Source organism: Colias eurytheme, chromosome 19 (genome assembly GCF_061535395.1).
Source record: "Colias eurytheme isolate Ceu_HAF_F1 chromosome 19, ilColEury1 Martin Lab GWU primary, whole genome shotgun sequence".
Classification (NCBI taxonomy): Eukaryota; Metazoa; Arthropoda; class Insecta; order Lepidoptera; family Pieridae; genus Colias; species Colias eurytheme.
Window position 1 is genome coordinate 4,495,499 of NC_142998.1, and position 25,054 is coordinate 4,520,552.

At 34.3% G+C, this 25,054-nt stretch overlaps 3 protein-coding genes and 1 long non-coding RNA gene across 4 annotated transcripts; 3 read left to right on the forward strand and 1 right to left on the reverse strand.

Moving 5' to 3' along the window:
• Positions 1–217: 217 nt before the first annotated feature.
• IleRS (Isoleucyl-tRNA synthetase) lies at positions 218–8,436 on the reverse strand. The gene is made up of 4 exons (XM_090112865.1): positions 8,223–8,436; positions 8,032–8,137; positions 3,824–4,025; positions 218–3,753 (listed from the first exon to the last, which is right to left on the reverse strand). The coding sequence occupies exons 1-4, from the start codon at positions 8,354–8,356 to the stop codon at positions 551–553; spliced, it is 3,645 nt and encodes a 1,214-aa protein (XP_089968991.1). The 5' UTR covers positions 8,357–8,436; the 3' UTR covers positions 218–550.
• On the forward strand, positions 4,123–6,540 carry LOC149900120 (uncharacterized). The gene is made up of 3 exons (XR_016457810.1): positions 4,123–4,699; positions 5,705–5,791; positions 5,889–6,540. It is a non-coding gene; the product is annotated as an uncharacterized LOC149900120 (long non-coding RNA).
• Positions 8,437–8,786: 350 nt separating the features above from the next.
• On the forward strand, positions 8,787–9,737 carry Vlet (COMM domain containing 10 protein valette). Its single transcript, XM_090113162.1, has 2 exons — positions 8,787–8,944; positions 9,114–9,737. The coding sequence occupies exons 1-2, from the start codon at positions 8,913–8,915 to the stop codon at positions 9,673–9,675; spliced, it is 594 nt and encodes a 197-aa protein (XP_089969288.1). The 5' UTR covers positions 8,787–8,912; the 3' UTR covers positions 9,676–9,737.
• Positions 9,738–10,912: 1,175 nt separating this feature from the next.
• ari-1 (E3 ubiquitin-protein ligase ariadne-1) lies at positions 10,913–23,612 on the forward strand. Its single transcript, XM_090112874.1, has 10 exons — positions 10,913–11,271; positions 12,552–12,704; positions 13,086–13,154; positions 13,269–13,355; positions 13,855–13,983; positions 14,325–14,495; positions 14,812–15,008; positions 15,304–15,493; positions 20,089–20,315; positions 21,092–23,612. The coding sequence occupies exons 1-10, from the start codon at positions 11,068–11,070 to the stop codon at positions 21,171–21,173; spliced, it is 1,509 nt and encodes a 502-aa protein (XP_089969000.1). The 5' UTR covers positions 10,913–11,067; the 3' UTR covers positions 21,174–23,612.
• The last annotated feature ends 1,442 nt before the right edge of the window (positions 23,613–25,054 follow it).

Here is a 25,054-nt window from a genome sequence, read left to right on the forward strand (position 1 = left end):
AAGAGTAAACAAATTTCAAATATCGAGCCTGTGTTATTATAATTAAATTGTGGACATTGTATTTGATGCTTATTTTGTTTTATTTATAAAGAACGTTTAAAATAAAGGTTAAATCAAAACATTATTTCTATTTCTTTTTCACCCCTTGAATTATCAACCCTAAGGCCTAATTATATGATTAACTTAAAATGTACATGTATTAAAATAAAACAACAAATTACTGTATTTCAGATTTATTCAATATCGAAAAAATTCGCAACAATTTTATATTTTTTACTTTAAAATTCACTATGGTTTAATAAATAACAAAGAACCAATAACTACAAGTTTAAAACAGTAGTCATGAACAAAAGAAAAAGAAAATAACTAGTGCTTTCATTTTATGGATTACAGCTTTGGATAAAACACGATACTTTAGTTAAAAAAGAAAAGGTGACACGTCATGTACAATAACAATAATTTCATATAATAATTATAAGTTAATATTTATTATCAGCATAAAGATAAAAGAGCAGATAATCCCTTATTTGTTTCAATGATTTAATCCATATTACTTCCAAGCACTAATGTCCAGTTCAGATGCTTTAACACCTAAATATTTAGATAAGAAGTCCAATGCTTGTTCTTTTGCTAGTGTCGTTTTACCTTTAGGATTTTCAATGAACAGTGTCGCAGTTTTCTTACCATTTGCGACATTAACGAACTTGCAAAAAGGAACATTCTCTGGTTCAATATTTTTAGGTTTCGAATTAGACACAATGATCAGTTTAGAATTTAAATCATCCGTCTTCTGAATCTCATTTCCTTCACACCATAAGTTAAATTTCATACCATATAACCCAAATAAGACCTCAATTTCCTTATATAGTTGATCTATGTTTATGTACTTGTTATTTTTGTCCTTAAGTATAATACTTGCTTGACTAGTAACAACACCAAAGCGCGGTTTTATGTCCTGTAGAATAACATTGGCCCATGGATTGGCTGGCATTTCAATGTCCTTTCTCCAGGTTATAATTAATTTTAGCTGAGAACCTTTCAGTTCTTGAGTTTCCTCAATAATTATTGGTTTTGATGGTGATAAATCTTCAATAGCCTTTAATGGGGCCCGAACTGTTGTTTCTATTAACTCACGATGTATATTTATTATGCGCAAAATATCGCTCGCTTTATTAACAGAAAAATATACATCAACTTCATCAGTGGGTACCAAATGGGCCTTTTTCCTCAGCTTTTGCACTCTGTTTATAACTTCCCTTGCAAAACCTTCATCAAGCATATCTTGATCTGGTGTAACATTAAGTAAAATTAGAACATCATTGTCACTGTGTGCTTCATACTGGTCATTACCTTGGGCTTGGAATATAACTCTTACTTCGGAAACGTCAATGTGTTGTCCAACCAAATTAACATGGCCATCAGCAATCAGTTTTTCACATTGTTCATTATTAAGATCTTTCAATGCCTGTGTTACAGCCTTGAAATCTCCTTTTAGTCTAGCTCCAAGAATTTTATGGTCTGGCTCAACTCTTAAGGTGATGCCATATTTTTCTTTATCACTAGATAAAAGAACCCTTTTAACATTCATTTCTTCTAAAACATATTTTAGAAGAGAGTTAATATCATCCAAGTAAGTTTGGTCTTGATGAATAACTACCATTTCTGGTAATGGATACTTTATAGGGATAGTTTTTCTATCTCTCACAATTCGCCCTAGCTCTATAACAGCTTGCATTCTTTCTACTGCTCTTTCTATGTTAGAATCAACCAATTCAAGTCTTGGTTCTGGTATCATGTTAAAATGAACACTTTCTAAAGAATCCCCGGGCAACAATTGTCTTAAAGTTTTGTACATAAATTCAGTCAGGAAAGGGGTGAACGGAGCCATGACCCGGACCATATCATATAAAACACCAAACAATGTGTCTAAAGCAACCTGGCAATCCTTTACACCATTTTCACCCTTTAGCCTCTTTCTGTTCATTCTCACATACCAGTTGGTGAGGTGGTCAATGAATTTAGTTAGTCTTGGAACCACTGTATACAATCTATAGGCAGCCATCTCTTTAGTGACAAACTGAATAAGAGATTGTGTGAATGAAGTTATCCATTTATCCATAACATTATCTCTTTCTGCTTTTTCATTGAATTTGTAATCGATCTTATCTTCCTGCACAATTCTCTCAACATTTTGCATCAAAAATCTAAAGGCATTATACCAAGGTAAAAAGACATCTTTTATTACATCTCTAACACCTTCTTCTTTGAATCGTAGATTTTCAGCCTTGACAACTGGAGAGTTAATTAAATATAATCGCAATGCATCTGCCCCATATTTGGTGACAACAGTAAGAGGATCAGGATAATTCTTCTTTCTTTTGGACATTTTTTGTCCATCAGCGGCAAGAATCAATCCATTAGCAATCAGATTTTTAAATGGAGGTTTGTTAAACAATGCTGTAGACAATACAATTAGTGTATAAAACCAACCCCTAGTTTGATCAATACCTTCTGCAATAAAATTGGCTGGAAAAACTTCATCAAATTCTTTTTTGTTCTCAAATGGATAATGGAGCTGTGCATATGGCATCGATCCTGATTCAAACCAACAATCGAAAACCTCTGTAACCCTTTTAAGTGGTGGCTGGCCTGGTCGAGCTGATGGGATTTCTAAGTGATCAATGCTTTCTCTATGTATATCTTTTATTTCTTTACCAGTCAGTTCACACAATTCTGCAATACTACCTACACATACAACTTCTTGCTTATCACTTGAAATCCACAATGGAATTGGTGTGCCCCAATACCTGTTCCGGCTGATAGCCCAATCTCTGGCTTCTCTTAACCAATTACCAAATCTTTTCTCTTTTACATAATCAGGAACCCAGTAAGTGCTTTCACTGGATTTTAGTAGATCTTGACTCATCTGTTCAACTCTTACAAACCAAGATGGTACAGCTTTATATATGAGAGGTGTTTCAGAACGCCAGCAGAAAGGATAGCTATGTTTAACTTGTCCCACTTGTATCAACCTATTTCGTGCTTTTAAATTAGCTATAATATTTTTATCTGCATCCTTCACATATTGACCAATAAAATCTTTGACAGGTGCAGTAAATTTACCACTTGCATCTACTGGACAGATGATCTCTTGGTCTCTGGTGATGATCCCATTTGCTAAGCAAACTCTAAAATCATCTTCACCAAAATATGGTGCCTGATGAACAATACCAGTACCAGAATCATCAGTTACATACCCATCTGTCAACACTTGAAATGCTTTTGGACAGGTGTCTTTAAAATAATCAAATATTGGGGTATACTTGATACCTTTCAATTTTTCACCAGGAAACTTCTCAACAATCTCAAAGTCATCAATATTTTTGAAGATGATAGGGAATCTATTTTCTTGTAAAACATAGCAGGTGCCAGTTGCCTTTTCCTTCACTTTAAGATAAATCAATTTTGGATTAACACAAAGACATAAATTGCTAGGAAGAGTCCAAGGAGTAGTAGTCCAGGCGAGGAGGGAAAATCCTTCAGCAGTAGGAAAAGATACAACAACAGCTGGATCAACTACATCTTTATAATTTTGTCCAGACTCAAAGTTGGAAAGTGGAGTAGAACATGCAGTTGAGAATGGCATAACTTTTACACCTTGGTATACTAAGCCTTTGTTAAACAATTCTTTAAACACCCACCAAACAGATTCCATGAACCATGGATAAAGGGTTTTATAGTCATTTTTGAAATCTGTAAAAGAATATTAACATAATTAATAAATTAATATTTCCTTTGAAGTTAAATAAATTTAAGAACTAACCAATCCAACGCCCCATTCTTGTGATAATAGTCTCCCATTCTGTAGCATATTTCATAACAATTTTTCTACATTCAGCATTATACTTGTCAATGCCCATTTTTTCAACATCTTCAGGTCCTTTTATTCCCAAGGTTTTATCTATTTCAAACTCTACAGGGAGACCATGACAATCCCACCCAAATCTTCTTTCCACATGATAGCCCTGAAAAGATTTCAGGAAAAATAGACATTAAAAATAAATTACTTACTGATTTATGAACATTAAAGTCTCTATTTTCATTGCGCTCTTTAAGGGCGCGTATAAAGTCAAATCACCAATCAACTTTTAGTTGATACGTGTAATATTCAAGACCAAATATAAAAAATAAAATATATGTAAAACTTGATGATATTTTCGATTATATTGTCAGATCAAAAACATAAAATATTGAAATTGACTCGATAGAAAAAATTCACGAAGTTACCTCTAAATTTCACACTTTTACGTTTTTTACTGGACATGGTAATACTTATTATGATTTTTTTTTTCATAAACAATTATATTAAAACATTTGCAATATATTTGTCAGAGCATTTTGTGTAATTACTTTTAGTTTTGGTTTAATCACGATAAAACACTTTTGGCGCTTACTATATTTTTAATTACGCAAGAAATCATCTTCCATCGCACGTTCCGGGAGCTAAAAACATAATTCTATTTCATACATCAGACGCTATCGCTCCGTTGAGACGAGTAGACCACGCTAAAATTGCTGCGCCGTGTTTTATAATTACGCCGAATATTGATTTGTTGAAAATGGTAAACAACAAAATGAAAAGACTTAAGAAACGAGAACTAAAGAAGATTCAAATTGAAAAGATAACTAAATGTCGAAGGTAATAATGTATATAATGTATAATATAATAGTATTGTTATAATATTAATAAATAATAATTATAATATAAAAAGATAAGTCTTGATTTACCTATTTGAGAAAGTTTAGTTTCTGTAAAATAATTTCCGCGGGCTGAGTATTGACGCGATAGCAGCAGCAACTATAGATAGGTAAATAAAATTATTCATAGTGGTACCTAATTCTTACAGTCGCGGTGCAATCAATCAAGTCAAGAAAGATTTATATTATTATTATTACTATAGGCAGATCCTATGTTCGCTCCAGTAAATAATAATATCAATAATATGTAAACCGGTTGTGAATAGTACATATATATTATATTTACAATCTGTATTAGATAATCATACATAACATCTATACATAGGTATAACAAATTCGTACGAAAGTCAAAATTGTACTTACATAGTAATATGTAGTACATATCTATACATAAATATAGTTTTTTAGAATTTTTGTATGTGTGTCTGTATGTAGGTATGTCTGGGCTCTAATTTTGGTGCAGATATAGCTTGAGACCTGAGAAAGGTCATAGGATGAGTTTTATCCCGTAAATAAAAAAAACTGTCTGTGTTTGTCTGTTTGTTTGTACACGCTAATCTCCGGAACTACTGGACGGATTTGAATGAAAGTTATTTTGTTGTGTAGGTACTATTATATTATCCGGGAAATATAAAATAATAATTTATTTTGAAAACTGAAACACCTGATGCAGAACCGCAACAGACCACCTAAACTATAGATTCATTTGAGAAAGTTTATCCAGGCGAGTTTGGATATTATTATTTGTGTAAATTCTGTAAATTCGTTTCCGCGAGTTGAGTATTCATGCGACGATATTTATAGATACCTACATTCATAGTGGGTACCTACAATTTACAAAGACACTTTTTATACTTAGTTATGTAGGTACCTAATTCCTACGGTCGCCTTGCAAATGCAATCAATCAAATTGACCCTGTTTGAAAGTAATTTACTAATTTCACAGAACAATTTTAAATTTGGAAAATGTGGACCCTCACTCTCAACCTGTGTCTACTGACTATTGCCACGCAGAAAAAAATACTCCAGAAAGGTACCTGCTAAAGTTACCAGTTCTCGATAAAATAATACGTAAATTTCGAAGAACTTTGTAATATTTTATAAAGGATAATTTTTATTTTTATTTTTAGAATAATTGCTGAGTCGAAAAATGTCGTACAATCTAATAGTCCATTGAATAAAAAGTTCTAGAGTGCGTGAGTTAGTAACGTAAGATGTTTCTTCGGAAACATGTCAAGAGTCCCTAGGTAATAAACATACTAAAACCCCGGGCCACTAGGAGGAGCCCCGGAGTGGGGGGAGGGGGAAAATGGGTCCATTTTTTCATTTTTCGCTTAAATCTCAAAAACGGTACATGTTAGAGAAAAACTTTCAAGGAAAAGTTGAAAGGCCATAAAATTATCTACAAGTTGTACCTGAATCATTTTTTCCTATATCCTACCGTTTCTGAGTTATACGCAGTAAAACATGATTTTGGCTCAAACAATTTCCACATCAATCGATCAAAAAATATTTCTTTCTTCCAAAAAACTCAAAAGTGCTACTTGTGACCGGTACTGATAGATTGCTCTTAATTAGGTCTATAATTGGTAAAATAAACACATTCCTCCATGGAAGCCTTTAGGAGGAATCGATTGTCAAAATATTATATTATGGTAGTTTGAGTTACTGAACTTGATCTTTTTATTTTTTTCTTCCAAAAAACTCATAAGTGCAACTTGTGACCGGTACAGATAGATTGCTCATAATTGGGTCTATCATTGATAAAAATACCAGATTCCACCATGGAGGCCTTTAGGAGGTATTGAATTTTATTAGGGTAGTTACGATACATGAACTTTTTAACTAACTACCCTAATAAAATTCAATTCCCCGTAAACGCCTCCATGGTGGAATCTGGTATTTTTATCAATGATAGACCTAATTATGAGCAATCTATCTGTACCGGTCACAAGTTGCACTTTTGAGCTTTTTGGAAGAAAAAAAATAAAAAGTTCATGTATCGTAACTACCCTGATAAAATTCGATTCCCCGTAAACGCCTCCGTGGTGGAATCTGGTATTTTTAGCAATGATAGACCTAATTATGAGCAATCTATCTGTACCGGTCACAAGTTGCACTTTTGAGTTTTTTGGAAGAAAAAAATAAAAAGATCAAGTTCAGTAACTCAAACTGCCCTAATATAATATTTTGACAATCGATTCCTCCTAAAGGCTTCCATGGAGGAATGTGTTTATTTTACCAATTATAGACCTAATTAAGAGCAATCTATCAGTACTGGTCACAAGTTGCACATTTGAGTTTTTTGGAAGAAAGAAATATTTTTTGATCGATTGATGTTGAAATTGTTTGAGCCAAAATCATGTTTTACTGCGTATAACTCAGAAACGGTAGGATATAGGAAAAAATGATTCAGGTACAACTTGTAGATAATTTTATGGCCTTTCAATTTTTCCTTGAAAGTTTTTCTCTAACATGTACCGTTTTTGAGATTTAAGCGAAAAATGAAAAAATGGACCCATTTCCCCCCTCCCCCCACTCCGGGGCTCCTCCTAGTGGCCCGGGGTTTTAGTATGTTTATTACCTAGGGACTCTTGACATGTTTCCGAAGAAACATCTTACGTTACTAACTCACACACTCTAGACCCCCCTTGGAGGGACTCATTCAATGGACTATAACCAAATTAATCAAAATAAAGTTCTGGAGGAATGTGTGTCGTCGACTGCGTATGTTTATTTAAAAATAGTATCTATACTCGCTATTTCGACAGACTTTTTTTACGGATTCGTGCTCTATACTGTTTCCCTAATATTGTTTTTTTTTTTATATATTACATACAGACAGTTTTTACTTTTTTTATTGTTTTATAATATGTATAGATTATCATTAATAATTATAAACAAATAATAATAAAAAGACATATTACATAATTTGTGATGATTTCAACTTCACTGTTTTATACAATTATTTTAGACAACATACCTACTAACTACCGAAAATACGCGTTGAACGAGCGAAGAATATTGTGTATAATTTAGCGTGCGATGAACTTTACGTACGTTGGATGAGCCGGGTGTATGAGGGTATTGTGAGGGCGCGCGGCATGGCGCGTAATGTGCGGGGCTTAATCGTAGAATTATCTGGCTTTATACGCCCTCTTAATCCATCAGGTCCCAGATCAGACACAATAGAAAATCTATTGTGTCGCGGTCGGATCTGACCGCTCGGTGGTTGAGAGGTTAAAATTGTTTTATAAAAAAAATTAAAATTACCTTTTGATGTGCATATCGAGTGACAACATCCTTAATTGTACCGGCAAGTATATGTCCATAATGAGGTAAGCCAGTCGCAAATGGTGGTCCATCGTAGAACGAATATCTACTCAATGAAAAATAAATAATGTAGTTTAAGTAACTTAGTGATAATAGGTACACTTTTTTAATAGACAGGTTAGAATACCCACCTTGGTTTGTTTTTGGATTGTTTAAGACATGTTTGAAAAGCTTCAATGTCTTTCCAATATTTTAACACATTTTCTTCTTCTTTCGGAAAGTCAATATTTTCCGGAACCCTTATACCTGGATTTTTAGAAGACATGATGCAATATCCATTCAAAATTCCTATAAAATTTACAGTGCCGGAATTCGCCACGCCATGCCACAAAACGTACAATGACAACTTTGTATTGACATATCTGACAAGTGACAACCGTGTGAAAATGACAGTTACGATGTGATATCACAATAATTAACAACTAAATATATTAGCGCATTCTGCTTATGGAATAAAAGCTTTACTTTCAATACTTAAATATACAAATTTTAAAAATTAGTTTCATTATATAGTTGCTTGTTTTGTTTCTAATACGACCATAGGTTGCGACTGTGGGTTGCGACATCCTTGCAATATAAATATCTGTGGCCAACACAGGGAAACATCAAACAGGTTTTCAAACTCTATTTTCAAATGTCAAGTGAACCAAGTGAGTGGACGTCAAAGAGTTAAATTTGTTTACGTTTTCCACAATTTTATGTACCTACAATAATTTTGAATAAAATAATTATTGTTATTTATATAATTTTTCATCTTAACACATAATCCTTTGTCAAAATTAATACATTATTGATAATAAAAAGTATTGTTTCTTTATAGAATGGAATGTAATTGGATAAAGATTTCTCCCAAGTAAGATATATGTAATTAACATAGTACTGTTAATGGTTTTAATAATATATATTTAACTGTTGTATAACATTTGTGTTAGCTGTATTGCTATAGTGAACAGCCTTGTTATATACTGTGTTGGTGTATTATTTAAGCTGTAGATAACAACTAACATATTGCTTTTTTTCAGTTTACAAAAAGGGCTATCTTTAATAAACACTTTAGATGATACAAAGTTTGAACAGTTTCTTAAAAGAATAGTTCTTAAACTGATTAATCAAGAAACAGACCATGTCTTTACAGACGAGGAGAGGAAAAAATTGGAAATAATATTTAAAATTGATGAAGAGAAACTCCTTCTGGCTATAAAAACAATCATATATGTATTTAAAAGAGTTCTTAAATTCATATTTATGCCAGTCGATCTTAGACAAGATTTTATTACATTAGGTTTGGATGAAGAAAAAGCTGATGTCTTTTCAAAAGTTTGGTGCGCAGAAACAAGCACTACTCTTAATGAGCTTACAAATAGTGCAGGTGATCAATATGAAAATAATCCAGAATTTTCTTGGAAATTGAATGCTGAATTAAGCTCAGTGTATCATAAAAAATGTAAAGTGCCTAAGGCCTACATAAAGATTATTGGAAATAAGAATGAAGCTGAAGTTGAATTAACACACAATGAACTTCATGCAATATTCCTACAATTTGAATCAATTGAAAATGAGTTGGATAATTTACTTTTGCCTTAAATTAAGATTATATAAATGAATTCAGAGGTTCTATTATTCTCACATAAAAATTTAGTATAAGCACAGAATACATAATAGTAGCTAAACGCTACAGAACGGACACTCTCCGCCTCCCGCCAAAATTAAACTTACCTCAACCCCTCGCGATCAGACATAAAATGGGCCATATTTTTCTGCAAGGACGATACGCAACGAAGATTGACAACATTAATCAAATTGACTTAAAGTAATTTTATTATTTTGGATTTGTGATTATCGTTTTTCGTAGAAAATGGTTAGATATTGTGCTGTTTACGGATGTATTTCATCAGAAAAACGCGAATTTTTTTTTACGCTAGTCACAAATGTGCCAACCATAAAGCGTTAACACACACATTTGCAGTCTCTACAGTGTGACTGTCAAAACGATCATTTTGTATGGAGTGTCCGGGGTGTGGTATAAGCAAATAAATACTTATTTATAATTATTTTTATATTTATTAAAATAATATAGATAAACATTATATTATGAAGCATTTGTTAAGAAAAATTAAAAAAAAAACATTGTTATAATTATTATTAGTTTTATTATTCCCTAATTATAATGATCAATTTTTCTATGACAATTATTAAGCACAATAAAGTATAAAATAACTTTGGCAGAGTCCCACAATTTCACTAATCCACGAATAATAAAATATTATATTACTTTTTAGTATTTTCATTCCGAAATTCATCTATGTCGGTGGTAATATTTTATCTGATAAAGCAAAACAGACTGATTACCACTCTGATTTCAATATCTCTTTAATATTTTTGCATTTGAATTAAAATAATATTTTTTATTTGTGTTGTGTCTAAGGAAGAAGCATATATTTTTTGCTTTGACCAGCTAGACCTCGGAGCAATTATCAAGCTAATTGCTCCGAGAGCTAGACAAGCTTCATTGAGCTTCTTGTATCATTACCTGTAGGTTTCGGCCTATATTTATTTTAATAAGTGTTAAATTTCCATTTCTTCCTTATAAAAGAGATAATTAATCAAGAACGTCTACAAAAATCAATAAAGCAAAGTTTAAAATTAAATTCAAAGCAGTCATGATTAAATACATATAATTATTTTAAGTCCAATAGAAACTAGTACGTTGCAAGTACAAAATAAACAATACAAATGAACACACACCCTAAAAAACAAGCGACTAATGGGCTAACCAGAGACATTCATCGTTTGCAGAGTAACGTCATGGCATAGACACTAGCTATTGCCTACTTGTACGTCAGAGATTTTGGCAGCCCGTGGGTGAACTATTTTCTTCATTGTTGACCTTTCCTAAATCTTAGGTGTAATTATTTCATCATTAGAAGTTATTGCCTGTACCTTTATTGCCTAGTTTATAATTTAATAATATCGACGATGGATTCTGAAGATGATACAAAGGACGATGTTGATTCTGGTAATGTGTCCAGTGGAGACGATGTCGACTTTGTCATGGACGAGACTCACAGTACAAGGGAACGACAGACGGAACTTGAGGAATATCCATACGAAGTGTTATCGACAGAGGAAATTGTTCAACACATGGTCGATTGCATCAAAGAAGTGAACACAGTTGTCGAGGTCAGTATGTTAGTGGTAAACAATGGTCAGATTGAATGAGGTTACTCGTCCATTGGTTTACTTCTTTTGTGCTGTAATTTATAGTATTATCACCCCAAACTATATTACCATATAAAATGTACTTTATCTTACTGCCATACATAATATCTGACTAGCTTCTAATTAGGTAGTATTTTGTTAGCAACTAATATTTATGTGTCAAAGAATAAAAAACAAAAAGAAAGATGTAGGAAAATGAGTCATTTATAGAATGAGTAATTATTGTCTGAAATGTTTCTTCCATAATTTACTTATTACATGTTTGTGTTTTATTCTATGGTTGATGTATGTAAATCATAACAAAATTATCTATGAGTTGAAGTTAATTGGCCCAAATCTGTTAAACTATGTTGTAATTCTTCTGTAAGTATGTCAATTCAAATTATTGTTACAAAGCATATAAGTTTAGTTAGTTTTAAATTATTATACAGTATTAGTAAATTAGTATTAAAGTATTATACAGTATTATTATATTATACTTATTGTAATTAAAGTTATTTAAGTAATTATTTATATTTTTACTTAAGCTGGATATTATCATTAACTATTAAATTAATTTTATAATGTATGTTGTATTTTAATGGTTGAAGACATTAAAGTGATAGGCCAAGCAAATGTTTTTTAACTTATTTGAATGTCATAAGTTGTTTGTTTTCAAAAACTACAAAAAGTACAACAATTATTGTATGTATAGAAACATAAGACAATTTAGTAAGAATTTGCAGCAAAGTACCCTTTGTTGTTTAATTGTTCCATTCACAATTTGGAACGCAATTCGTTATTGTATTTATCGGGGCTAGACAGAAAAAAATTAAGATGAAGAGTTGAAATAACACTTTTTGCTATAGTTGTAAGCCGTGCGGCATACACGTCTTTCTCAATTTATCTCTCTCTCTAACTTAATACTTTGTTCCGTCTGGGTTTCCCTTGACAACCCTCAAGTTTTTTTGTTAATCTTTTAGTGTATTTTATAAGTACCATGACAGCATTGCAAATATATTTGTAGATATTATTTAAGTATTTATTGTTTTTCAAAACTTAATTTTACATGATCTTATTGTAATATAGGTCATAAATTCTATGTGCACACAGATGTAGGTCCCATATATTACTTGTGTTGTATAAAATTTAAACTTTTCCTTTTATTCTAAACTCATTTAACAATGTGTTTTTCTTTTTTACTGCTCTTGGCTATAATTAAAAACAGTATATTGTAAGTTACAATAAACATTTTTCTCTAGATACCCGCTACAACAACCCGTATACTTCTTAATCACTTCAAATGGGATAAGGAGAAACTAATGGAACGGTTTTATGATGGCGACCAGGATCAACTGTTCGCAGAGGCTAGAGTTATAAATCCATTTAGGAAACCAGTTATACAGAGGCCAAAGGTAAATGAAAGTGGATTATTTATGGATATAAGATGTTGCATGGCTTCAAAACACCTACAATACATAGAAAAATGCCAATGTGTATGAAATATTTATATTTTACTTAGCTTTATACTCACATTATTATATATATTTTATATTATGTTCAGGAAAAAAAGATTATCACAACTTTTTCACATAATTGTGACATTTGATGACTCATTAATGCCTATAGCGCACATTATTATTGTGAAATATATTTTGTTTACAAAGTTGAGATTAGTTTGATTCATTCGCTAATTTCTAATTTATTCAGGTCAGGTCATATAAACCAAAGATAATTTTTTTATTATTAATGATCGTGGATAACTGTTTCTATTATAAAAAAAATGCTTTTTTCAGCTACCAAGGCGGATATCAACTTCGGGAACTGAAGAGTGTGAAATTTGTTTTTCTATTTTACCAACTGCAGTATGTATTATTTTTATAAACAAATATAAATAAAATAAATAAAAATAAATTTAATGTAAAATCAACATTTTCTTATATTTTATGGTATTTTTGATAATGTTTTCATGTTTACAGATGATGACAGGCTTGGAGTGTGGACACAGGTTTTGTACACAATGCTGGTGTGAATATTTAACAACAAAAATTATGGAAGAAGGATTAGTAAGTACACCACCATATCAATATATAGATAAATTCATTATTTTACATTTATGTTAAAAATTTACTTCTAAGCGAGATTGTGTCTATGTTTTTCAGAGCATGGTTGCAAGCATTCATAAGACAAAATTATAAATATTAATCACTATTTTCACACAAATATGAATGGTCCAAAACAGTACCTTTATTTACTGAATTTATTTACATAGGTTAAAAAAAAGAACTAAACAAAATTCAATAATATTGATCCTTGATAAGTGTACCAAGTTTTAAAAGCGTGTTCAAAATTGTGATTTACTTTGAATCAAATAATAATTTTTTTCACTTTATCATTGTTATAATTATTAATGTAAAACTACTGTCACATTAATTGTCTTATTATTGGTATTCCTTTTTATTGGCGTATTGTTTTGTTAAAGTTAATTATAAATATTGTAATACAAATAGCTGTAAGGAATCTATGTATGTAAAAAATAAATTTAACAAGTGAGCAATATATCAGGGGCAGACGATCGCGTGCGCGGCGCACGCGTGCGACATCCTGGTGGACGACGCGACGGTGATGCGGCTGGTCCGCGACCCGCGCGTCAAGCTCAAGTACCAGCACATCATCACTAATAGCTTTGTGGAGGTTCGTCCTACTTATGTGTCATTGTTTGATTTACTTTGGGATTTGATAATTGTTCAGGAGAGGTGATTTGTTGACATGGAATAAATATTTAAATGAATTGCTGGCATGAAATGTATTGTTATTTGGTTAGAATAAAATCGAAAATGCATTCATTTGGGTGTGCATAATTTTATAATGGTAAACAAGAAGAAATGAAACTGTGTGCAGGATGCTATATTTAAAGTGTCATAATTTTAATGTGATTATACTGCCAAAATACTTCGTTTATGAATATGGTCTATACAAATAAGGTGTTTTTTGTCATTACTCAATTTCTTATCATTTCATTTTCTTTTCCCCAGTGCAATAGACTGCTCCGTTGGTGTCCGTCACCAGACTGCAGCAATGCCATCAAAGTGGCATACGTAGAGGCGGCCCCGGTGACGTGCCGTTGCACGCATACCTTCTGCTTCGCGTGTGGGGAGAACTGGCACGATCCCGTGCGGTGTTGTCTGCTTAGGAAGTGGATTAAGGTAGCCACACCACGATTATATAGTAATTAATTAACTGTAGTGGTGTAAAATGGACGTGGTATATAGAGCGGGGAAATAAAAATAAGATAAATACTGTATTGTCGGCATAATATTGGTTGGTATTCATTGTAGATTGAGGAAAGTAATTATCTGATATAGACAATCAAAAACGTTTATCTATGTTGTGTTCACTTTCTGTAAAGATTAATTAATTGATTGCAAAGTGAGTGAAAAATTAATTCAATAAAACTTTTAAATTCTACAAACATTCTATCTACTTTTCATAGTGATTGGAACAATTTCATATTATTTGCAGAAGTGCGACGATGACTCGGAAACGTCAAACTGGATAGCCGCGAACACGAAGGAATGTCCAAAGTGCAACGTGACAATAGAGAAAGATGGTGGATGCAACCACATGGTGTGCAAGAACCAGAACTGCAAGGCCGACTTCTGCTGGGTGTGCCTCGGGCCCTGGGAGCCCCATGGCAGTAGCTGGTACAATTGTAACAGGTGAATAAACATTTTTGAGTGCATTGCTAATGTCCATTTTGTACTTTGTCCTAGAGAGAAAGAAATGGCAATTTTTTAAGAAAAAAAAGGGCGTGTGTGCCGAAACTTCTTTGGCCAGATTCAAAGATACCAAATCATTGCCTCACTCCATGAAGTTACGGTAGTGCCATGACGTGACCTTGAAATTTTACTCTCAAAGCGCATAAAGAAGTTGCACTTCAAAAACCTTCAACTCCTCAACAAATTTCGATTTTTTTTTTAATTTTTAGGTAACTACTATTTATATGTGTTACAGATACGACGAAGACGAAGCGAAGGCGGCACGGGACGCGCAAGAGCGTTCGCGCGCCGCACTGCAGCGCTACCTGTTCTACTGCAACCGGTACATGAACCACATGCAGTCGCTGCGCTTCGAGTCCAAGCTGTACGCGTCCGTCAAGGAGAAGATGGAGGAGATGCAGCAGCACAACATGAGCTGGATCGAGGTCTGTTTCACTGCAAATTGGTGCATTAACTATGTTCGTTAAAATTTTTAGTGTGTTATAGAGGGGCGAATCGTCGCGGTATGAGAAAAATATGGAGTATCATTTTTTGCATTAATTTATTTTTACATATAGCCCAATAATTATAATATAAATTGCTGGTTATCCGCTGTAACATATTATTAAATATATGAGATTAAATCGCAAACAGTTTATAATTCCTACCGCCCACATACAAGATAAAGTATTGCCATCTCTCTACACTTTAATTTTTTATTTATTTTTATTTATTTAATTTAATTCAGATAATTGCAATATCCATATAATTGTTAGTATCATGTTACCTTAAAAAACTATGTTAGTATTAAAATTACACAATTCATTTTCAACAATACTATTTTAAATCATAATGTGCTTGAGACATGGATTTTATTCCAATGTCTCAAGACATTGCTTTCCCATCTATCCACGAAAAGAGATAGGATGCTGCTGGACGATTGCCGGACACGGCGCAACATGGATGCTGCTCTTTTCCGCATGATTGCGTGGAACCCGTCAGTGCGCGCCTCCGCAAACATTCCTGACGCACTGCAGTATCTCGGCAACCCCAGCAACATCCTAAACATATTATTATATTGCACCCGGAGGGTATTGATCGCTCTCTGGGTGTAGCTAACCCATAGGCTACACGTGTAAAACGATTGGCAAAACGCTTTAAACAGACTCACCTTTACTTCGCGAGAGCAGCGTGCAAACCTACGGGCCAGCATGTTACCCCTGACGGCCAACGCCCTCCTCTCCCTCTCAATGTCGGCATCATCCACGAGTTCATCCGTGACCCAGTGGCCCAGATACTTGTATTGAGAGACCCTCTGTAAAGGTGTATTGTCGAGAAACACCGGCGGGACTGAGTCAACTCTAAAACCACGCGATTGAAACACTAAAAGGTTACTCTTCTTTACATTATATCTGAGCCCGTGGGCCACGGCAAAATCTTCACACTTTTCTAAAAGCTTTCGTAACGCACTGATTGATGGAGCCAACAAAACCATGTCGTCTGCGTAACTTAAGTTGTTGACAAATTTACCGTCAATCGAGCAGCCGACACCAGTTCTATTGAGCCCGACAATCAGCTCATCCACATAAAAGTTAAAGAGCCGAGGAGACGTCAACCCCCCCTGTCTCACTCCGCACTCCAACCCATACGGTTCAGAGAACACATTATTCCACCTCACCGAATTAATCTGGTGGCCATACCAATACTCAAAAACACCAATTAACTCTTCTGGAAGCTCCGTTTTATTCCTTAACTTCTGCCAAAGGAGATCATACGACACCATCTCAAAGGCCTTTGATAGATCTAGAAAACAGGCATATACGGGGGTTTTCCTCTTTGTGTAGTATTGGACCGTTTGCTTTAGACAATAAACAGCAGTTTCGGTAGACGAACCGGCTCTAAAGCCAAACTGTGCCTCGTCCAACTTTAGGTGTTTGCATAAATATCTGTCCAGCAAACCGTCCAACACTTTCGCCAATATCGTGGCCAAAGAGATGGGTCTATAGTTCGACTTATCCGAAGAGTCGCCTGTTTTATTTTTAAGTATTGGCACGACCACAGTTTTAATACAATCTTTCGGCAAATATGAGTGCCTAATGCATAGTGTGAAAAACATAGCCAAAATTCGCGGCAAATGAGAGCCAGCATTGACCAAATGCTCAACACTGAGACCGTCATGTCCAGGGGATTTACCTCTAACCATGTTTTTAATTACCGACGCCACCTCTATCGCCGTGATTTGGACCGGATTACAAACAGACGGACGGTTCTCAGTGCTGGACACTTGCTGCCGCTGGCTTAACGGTTCGACTCTAAAATGATCCCTAAACAAGTTGGCTATGCTCATGGCGTCAGTAGCGTCACCGACACTGAGAGGAATTCCTGTTCTATGGTTCATCTTATTAGTTTGTTTCCAGAAATTTTTGAAGTCCCTTTTAGCGTGTAGCGAGGCCAGAACATCCATTTTCATCATTTGCTCGTTATTTTGGCACCATTTTAGTTTTTTCTTAAACTCTCTACGTGATTCAGCCATGTTATTGTAGATAGGCCCGGTATTAGGCCGGCCACAGATCAACCATTCCTTAAAGAAAAAACGTGCTTTTCGATGCAGAGGATGCACATGTTTGTTCCAGCCAACCACTCGCTTCCTATGATGACGATGACCAGACGTACAGATATGACTGGCCACCGCGGCTTCTGACATAATACTTATAATATTAGAATACATTTTATCTATAATTATCGTGTGTTGTCTATCTTTACACATTTTATCATAACAGTCACTCAATTCAATTGGCAAATTAACATTTTTAAAGTGCGATTGACATAGGCTGTGGTAATGATTTATTTGGCTACAATTACGATCACCCCACAACACCTTGCTTAGGCTGGATAAATTAACACTAGATTCAGGTTGCAGAACATTAATGTTACAATTAATCTCAAGAGGTAGATGATCAGACCATGTGGAATTGTAATGAACATTAACATCACAAACAGAACGCCAAGCTGCCTTGGTCACAACGCAGTGATCGAGCCATCGTGTAGTTCCATGTGCGTCACTAACAAATGTGAACGTGTCAGACATAATACCTAATTTTAACATATCAGCGCACACCCATTTTTGGTCTTGACAAAATTTCAATAGTTCCCTACCAAACAGTGTGTGTGGGTGTGCATTAAAATCTCCTAAAATAAAAACAGAGGCGATATTTGTACTGTCAATAATAGCACTTATTTCACTTAAGCACTCTGTAAAGTCAGGTAAGTTCTCACTGTTATCAACGGGCATATACACTGAAAAAACTAGAAATGACCTGTCATACACCTGAACACTTATTGCGGCTAGCCGCACACTATTGCACGTAATTACAGACACTGCCTTAAACGCACTTTTACGCCACAGTAACCCCACTCCACCGTGAGGCCTTCCTCTTATGATACCAGCCGAGGTATCGACAGCTGACGTTCCCGTAAACCCGTAGTCGCGGTTTATACTCCCCAAGAACTGCAAGTCATGCGGAAATAGCCACGTTTCCTGCAGAGCTAGTATGTCGGCCTGTTGGCATAATTGCCTAATATAATCTACAGAACGTATGGCCGACTTACAGTTAAAAGTAATAAATTTACATTGTAGTCTTGGTGCACTATTGTTGGCCATTTTGGTTCTTACTATATAACTTATCTGTATCATGCAGTCTGTGTCTGAAGTGTACAAAACGACGAAAGGAAATACCTTCAGGCCATAGAGTATTATCCAAAAATAGCTCCAATTTGTGCCTAGGCACAAATACTTTATAAGCATTATATTCCTTTTCCTGTTTCATTTTTATTGCTTCAATGTTTACGTCCACTTGCGTTTTATCCTTAATATAGTTTGATATGTCTAAAAGCGAGGTAGCCTTATCAACATTATTTATAAACAAAGGAATTTTTATTTCGGCGGCCTTGAATTTACTCTCCGCATTAGTTAAAGCTTTTCCTTTTTGACCAATAAATCTGTATCTATTTTTATTTTTCTTTTGAACAATAGTCCAGTTTGAATCCATATTTACGTTACTTAATCCTTCAGAACGCACAATATCAGCGAACGAAGCTCGCGCATCGCATTGGTTTGAATTCAATAGAATAGCGCGTGATTCACCAACAGCTGTGAGGCCACTCGCCTTTGCGTTCCGTCTCAGTGCATGCGTACTCGATAACGGCTGCTCAAGTGAAGAAACCGCGGTGCGGGCCTCCACGCGCCCAGCCGGCGACGACGACGTAATAGGCTTAGGTGCGACCGAGACAGCCACATTGCAACGTTCTTCCGTGCGCGAGCGAGGTGGTTGCTCCGCACTCGGGTCGTTAACTTCCTTTGTTTGCGAACAATGCGCTAGCGTCGGCTTAGGAGATAGATAACATGAATCATCTGATTCATTATTACACACAATATAGGCACCGCGCTTCCGATTTATATTTTTAAAGCTGTTGTTTAGTAAATGAGTATTAAAACTTTCACTGCCCGATCGACTTTTAATGCATTCCTCTCTTACTTTAGACAGCTGATCATTCGTTACATACGTATTCTTAATATTTATTATATCATTTTGGATGATTAGAATATCCTTTAACAGCCTACTTACGTCTACATGGTCGAACGTAATTGGTGGCAGTTTATTCAAATTCCGTGCAACAAAAATAGGTAGCTTCTCTGGTTCAACAATCTTGAATATTTCAATCATATCATAAAGATCCTTATCGTTTTTTCCATCCTTGTTTTTACGCTTGATATTGCGTTTATCCGTACATTTAAACAAAATCGTCTTAGCTATTTCGATATCTTCCTTCGTAAAGGCTGTAGCACATATTCTCGCTAGACTTTCACTGTCCATCACCTCATGCTTATTTTGCACAAAAGTTAATAATTCATTGATAACTAACTTATTCACTAACTCGGAACCGTTATTAACCGAGGTCAACGACATCGCGCGCCGATTAGTCCGAACGAGACGAACACCCGAGACAGACTGAATTTTAAAACAAAAATCCGTGGGTGCAGGTGCAATTCCTGAAGAAGGCGGTGGACATCCTGTGCCAGTGCCGGCAGACGCTGATGTACACGTACGTGTTCGCGTACTACCTGCGCAAGAATAACCAGTCGGTGATATTCGAGGACAACCAGCGCGACCTGGAGTCCGCCACCGAGACCCTCAGCGAGTACCTCGAGCGGGACATCACCAGCGAGAACCTCGCCGACATCAAGCAGAAGGTGCAGGACAAGTACCGGTGAGTAACTAATAAGCCTACCCCCTTTTTCCTTATTATAATAGCAATTGCCCCAGCGGATGTTGCTCAGCAATATTCAAATTTAAATTACGTTTATTTGCAAGAATATAGTTACAAATATAGGTCGTTATATATTACTAGCCGCTCCGCGCGGTTTCACCCCCGTGGCTCCTCTCCTGTTGGTCGTAGCGAGATGGTATATAGCCTATAGCCTTCCTTGATAAATGAGCTATCTAACACCGAAAGAATTTTTCAAATCGGACCAGTAGTTCCCGAGATTAGCGCGTTCAAACAAACAAACAAACAAACAAACTCTTCAGCTTTATAATATTAGTATAGATTTTTTCTATTATTCTTGTGATTTTTACATTTCTTCTCTTCATAATTTTCCTTGTGCCTTAAAAAAAGTTGAAAATGGTTTGAGTCGAGATAGTTTCCAAACCATAGTTATAAAGGGTTTGGTTTTTCACACACTCTAGTTCTGTGATTTTTGCCTAGATTTAAAGTTCGTTTTTTTTTCATTTGCCATATTTTAGAAAAAAAATTGGTTGTCTGTAAAATCAGTTTACTGACGATAGTTGAACGTGACAACGTCCGATTGTGCTTCTTTGTCACTCGTTCCGCGCTCTCACTCGCACTTCAAGCTTTACACGGAACGCCTCAGAGCGAGGTAACGCCGCATGAGTCATGTTTTTTCGTGCGTGCAGGCGGCTCTATCGAATTATAAGACGTTGTCACGTCAAAAACTTAACTTCATATAACATCTCTATTTACAGGTATTGCGACAGCAGACGTAAAGTTTTGTTGGAGCACGTCCACGAAGGCTATGAAAAGGACTGCTGGGACTACACAGAGTAAATTTTGTCAGCTCATCTCTCACACAGCACATTACACACTACATTGTACCACAACTGAAGTTACATTTATACTCGTTTGAGCTTATACCGACACGCAATCAAATAGCCGACGCCTCGCTGGCGATAAAGTAATCGACCAATAGCATCTAAGTATCTTTTTGGCGCGCACAATGGAACGTTCCGATTGGTTGAAATTGTGCGCAACATCAAGTCTGAATGACTTCAGCCGATATCTTTGACATATAATTGTGGTATAACCGTGCACGTCTCGAGATGATTCAATCTTTCTAATATTTCAAAATCAATAAACTTTTCCCAAAAAAATAATCTTTCGTGTATTTATCGAATAATCAATTATATTTCTATAACACGCCGCAATATTGAAAATGTATGGAGATACTTTTAATAGAGTTGGTAAAACCGGAGTCAAAATGAAATTAATGTATGTAATCATTTCGTATTTTTTTTTTAATAAGGTACAGTCAACGTAGCAATTGTATTGCTTATTTTAACCTCATACAGTTTAGCGAGTTCATAGTTAACTGAACCGAGTCTGCACTAACCCTGAGTAGTTTTCGTAAACTATATTATACTTGCAATATAATATAGTTTATTGCAAGTATAATATAGTTTATTTCGATTGTGTAAATATAGGCATGGGGTTGGAAACATTTCGCTTTCATTCATTATTAAGAAGTCAACACGGGGTTTAAACAATAAGCTGAACACGAGCGTGTTTCTGATTGTTAATAGTAGAATATTTTATTTTAAATTCATGCATCTGATATTATAGCTTCATAACTATAATTTTATTATAGGTATATTATATCAAAATTGTTTACTTATTTTTGACGCGTTTCGTTCGTTTAGTTATTAATACCAAAGTACATAAATGTTTTGAGGAATATATAAAAATAATATGTAATAAATAATCATACTGAAACATGTTTTTAACTTAATCCTTGCCCGTGTGATCTGAACATTGTAACATGACAAACAATCGATTAATATTTAGCTAACATTTAGACGTAAAATTCTTTCTAGTTTCGTAATGGTACGAGCAATGTAACAATCATTTTTATCATTCTTGAAAACTGAAAAAAAAGTTAGTATGCTTAGTTTCAATAATTGTAAGAATATTTTTATAATAAATCAGATCTCCCAAATTACTAACAGTATGATAAAACATATTGATGATGACTTTACAAACATAGATTTTTTATTGTATAATTCATTATTTTTATTTTAGTCATATATGATTCGTCAAATGAAAAAAAAAGTAATAATAAATCCGTCTTTGAGATAATGTCATTGTATTGATTATATATTATGTGCATGTTTGTATACTTCACTTGACGAATTTTAATTTTATTTAGTTCAGTGTGTAGTGATTAGTCAATTTTATGAAGTTGAAATTGTGCATTATTATTTTCATAATTAACATTTAGTTTATCATGTCATGTAAATTGATTTACTAGAATCGTCTCATCGATTTGTATTTTAATGAAATAGTGGCACAACATTTTCGTACTGTATCTCTATGGATTAAGGAAGAAACTTGAAAATATTTTTTACCAAAAAGTCCTATTTTTGTTATTAGAATACTATTTATCAGACTTTTAACATTAAGATAGCTCAATAGCGTTTTTATTCTGTGATCAATGTTTATTTGGCGCCTGGCGGCTTGAGGAGTTCTAAAGATTGGTGGTGTATTCTCTATGGCCACTTTACTGTTGCACTGTAAATTTAAGCTATCGACTTGTATCTGATGTATAATATAATAATACATAATCAATGACTGTTACTGTAAATGGTAATATGAAGCTAAATTAAGTCACGTCTGAGTTTAACGCGTAGTAGGGTAACGGTTAAGATAAATCAATAATTTGCCTTCGTGACGACGGTTAAGATTAGTCGACGAGTTAGCGCGGCAACTAAATATTTTCGGAGTCCTTCTTGCTGTTTCCCCAATAAAACACTAGTTCTACATATCTTCGTCTTTAAACTATATTGGGTTCAAATCGTGCATAAGTTGTTTGCACTGCCAGTAAACGTCTTTAAGTAAATTAAATCGAAGCTTGCTGTAAGCGTTCACATAGTGAACATCGAATAGTGTAGATATGTCCTCCTAAACATCTATTTCAGGCGATCAAGTGCATTATGGCAAGCGTATCAGTATAAGAGAATAATCCGAAAATCGAATTGCTTCCTTTTTGCTTCGAGATTTGTGCAATTGGTCGCGCATGAAATAGATGTCATACCAAATAAGTTATTATGGGTTATTCTGGGAGGACTTGTGCGCCACACATACATTGTACATATAGATGCTGTATAAATATTTATATGATTAATATTCATGATTCTAAATAAGGAGCATCTTGTATGTGTGTCCTTTATGACACAGTTGTCTTAAGACGGAAATAAAAATAGTAACATCTAATTTCTTTTTTATTTTATACATCTATCTTATCCACATCCTTTATCCTTCGCACACAAAATCAACTCTACCGTATTATGTATTCTGAATAGATATCTACAGTTCAATATATTGATAAAACCTCTATCTAATTTGAGTTTTTTGATATTACTGCAATTAGCTTTTCAAGTAGTAAAACTGTGTATATGAGAAAATAAAATAAAATAATTTTATTAATAAAAGCAGACATGCTTACCTACAGCCTGAAAACTATTGTGCTTTTAACTGTAATTCTGGTCCTAACAAGTTATTTGTTCAGGGACGCTCTTGCGCCGTCTCCTACGAGACCCGGTAAGGCCTGATGCATTATTTGGTGAGTGTTTGGTATTCGAGTAAATAGAATAAAACATTCGTTGAAACATTGGTATTTGTGTTGCAAAAAGTATAGATAGTTGTGGCATTATTACTATAGAATACTCACTCGAAAGTAAAATTTTGCAATCCTCACAACGACAATAAGTTTTAGCTAGCCAGTAGGTACTAAGTTATAACAAGATAAATGGCTTTATTTTGTAAATCATAAAATTGCATTGTTATTTTGTAGCTTAGATACTTAATTAAAAAATTACCTAGATTGTTAGTCCGGGATCCATCGCCCATATTTGAGAACCATCAAATCAAAATATTTTATCCTTGTTTCCTCTGTTAGCTACCACAATCGAGAGTTTCATACATGAAATTATTGGGCATCTCATCAAAATAAAGTTACTCACGAAAAATTAGCTTGATAGTAATCACTTGCAAAAATGGGCGATGGATCCCGGACTATGTGTGCAGATAAATATGTAGCGATTAGTCACTTATTTTCGAATGTATGTATGTATATTATTTATTACCTACTTCATCATTTCTATATGTTAATAGCATCGACAACGTTATTAAGAATATTTCCAACAAAAGGCGCCTAGAGAAAATCCTCAATAATTCTCTTATACCTACACAGAACGAGAATTTCGCTTTTGCAGCGACTTTCAGGAAGACAAGCTCTGTGGTTTATGAATATTTTGAGACCAAAAAAATGAAAAATAATGCATACTTTTTTTCAGACGACATCAAGTAACGTCGGAATTTCTTTTAAAAATTTTCAAGTGTCTAAAGACTTGGTTGTGTTATCAGTTATCCTACTTAACTACTTATAAATGTATTTTTTGTTTTCATCACTATTGTAGTTTACAAAAATGTACAGTTATACCCCTATATATCATGTTATATTATTTAAAAATAAAATTGAAATAAAAATAGAACATGTCTTTTATTTCTATTTACCTATTCCTATAAGTATTTTGTCCTTACGACAGTGAGTTGTGTTCCTACCTATGGTAGAGTAGAGATACAATGTGTTACGACCATAGAAATCTAAATAAGACACTAGAAGTCGTAAGTGAGCGTGACCTTGTCGCCACTCA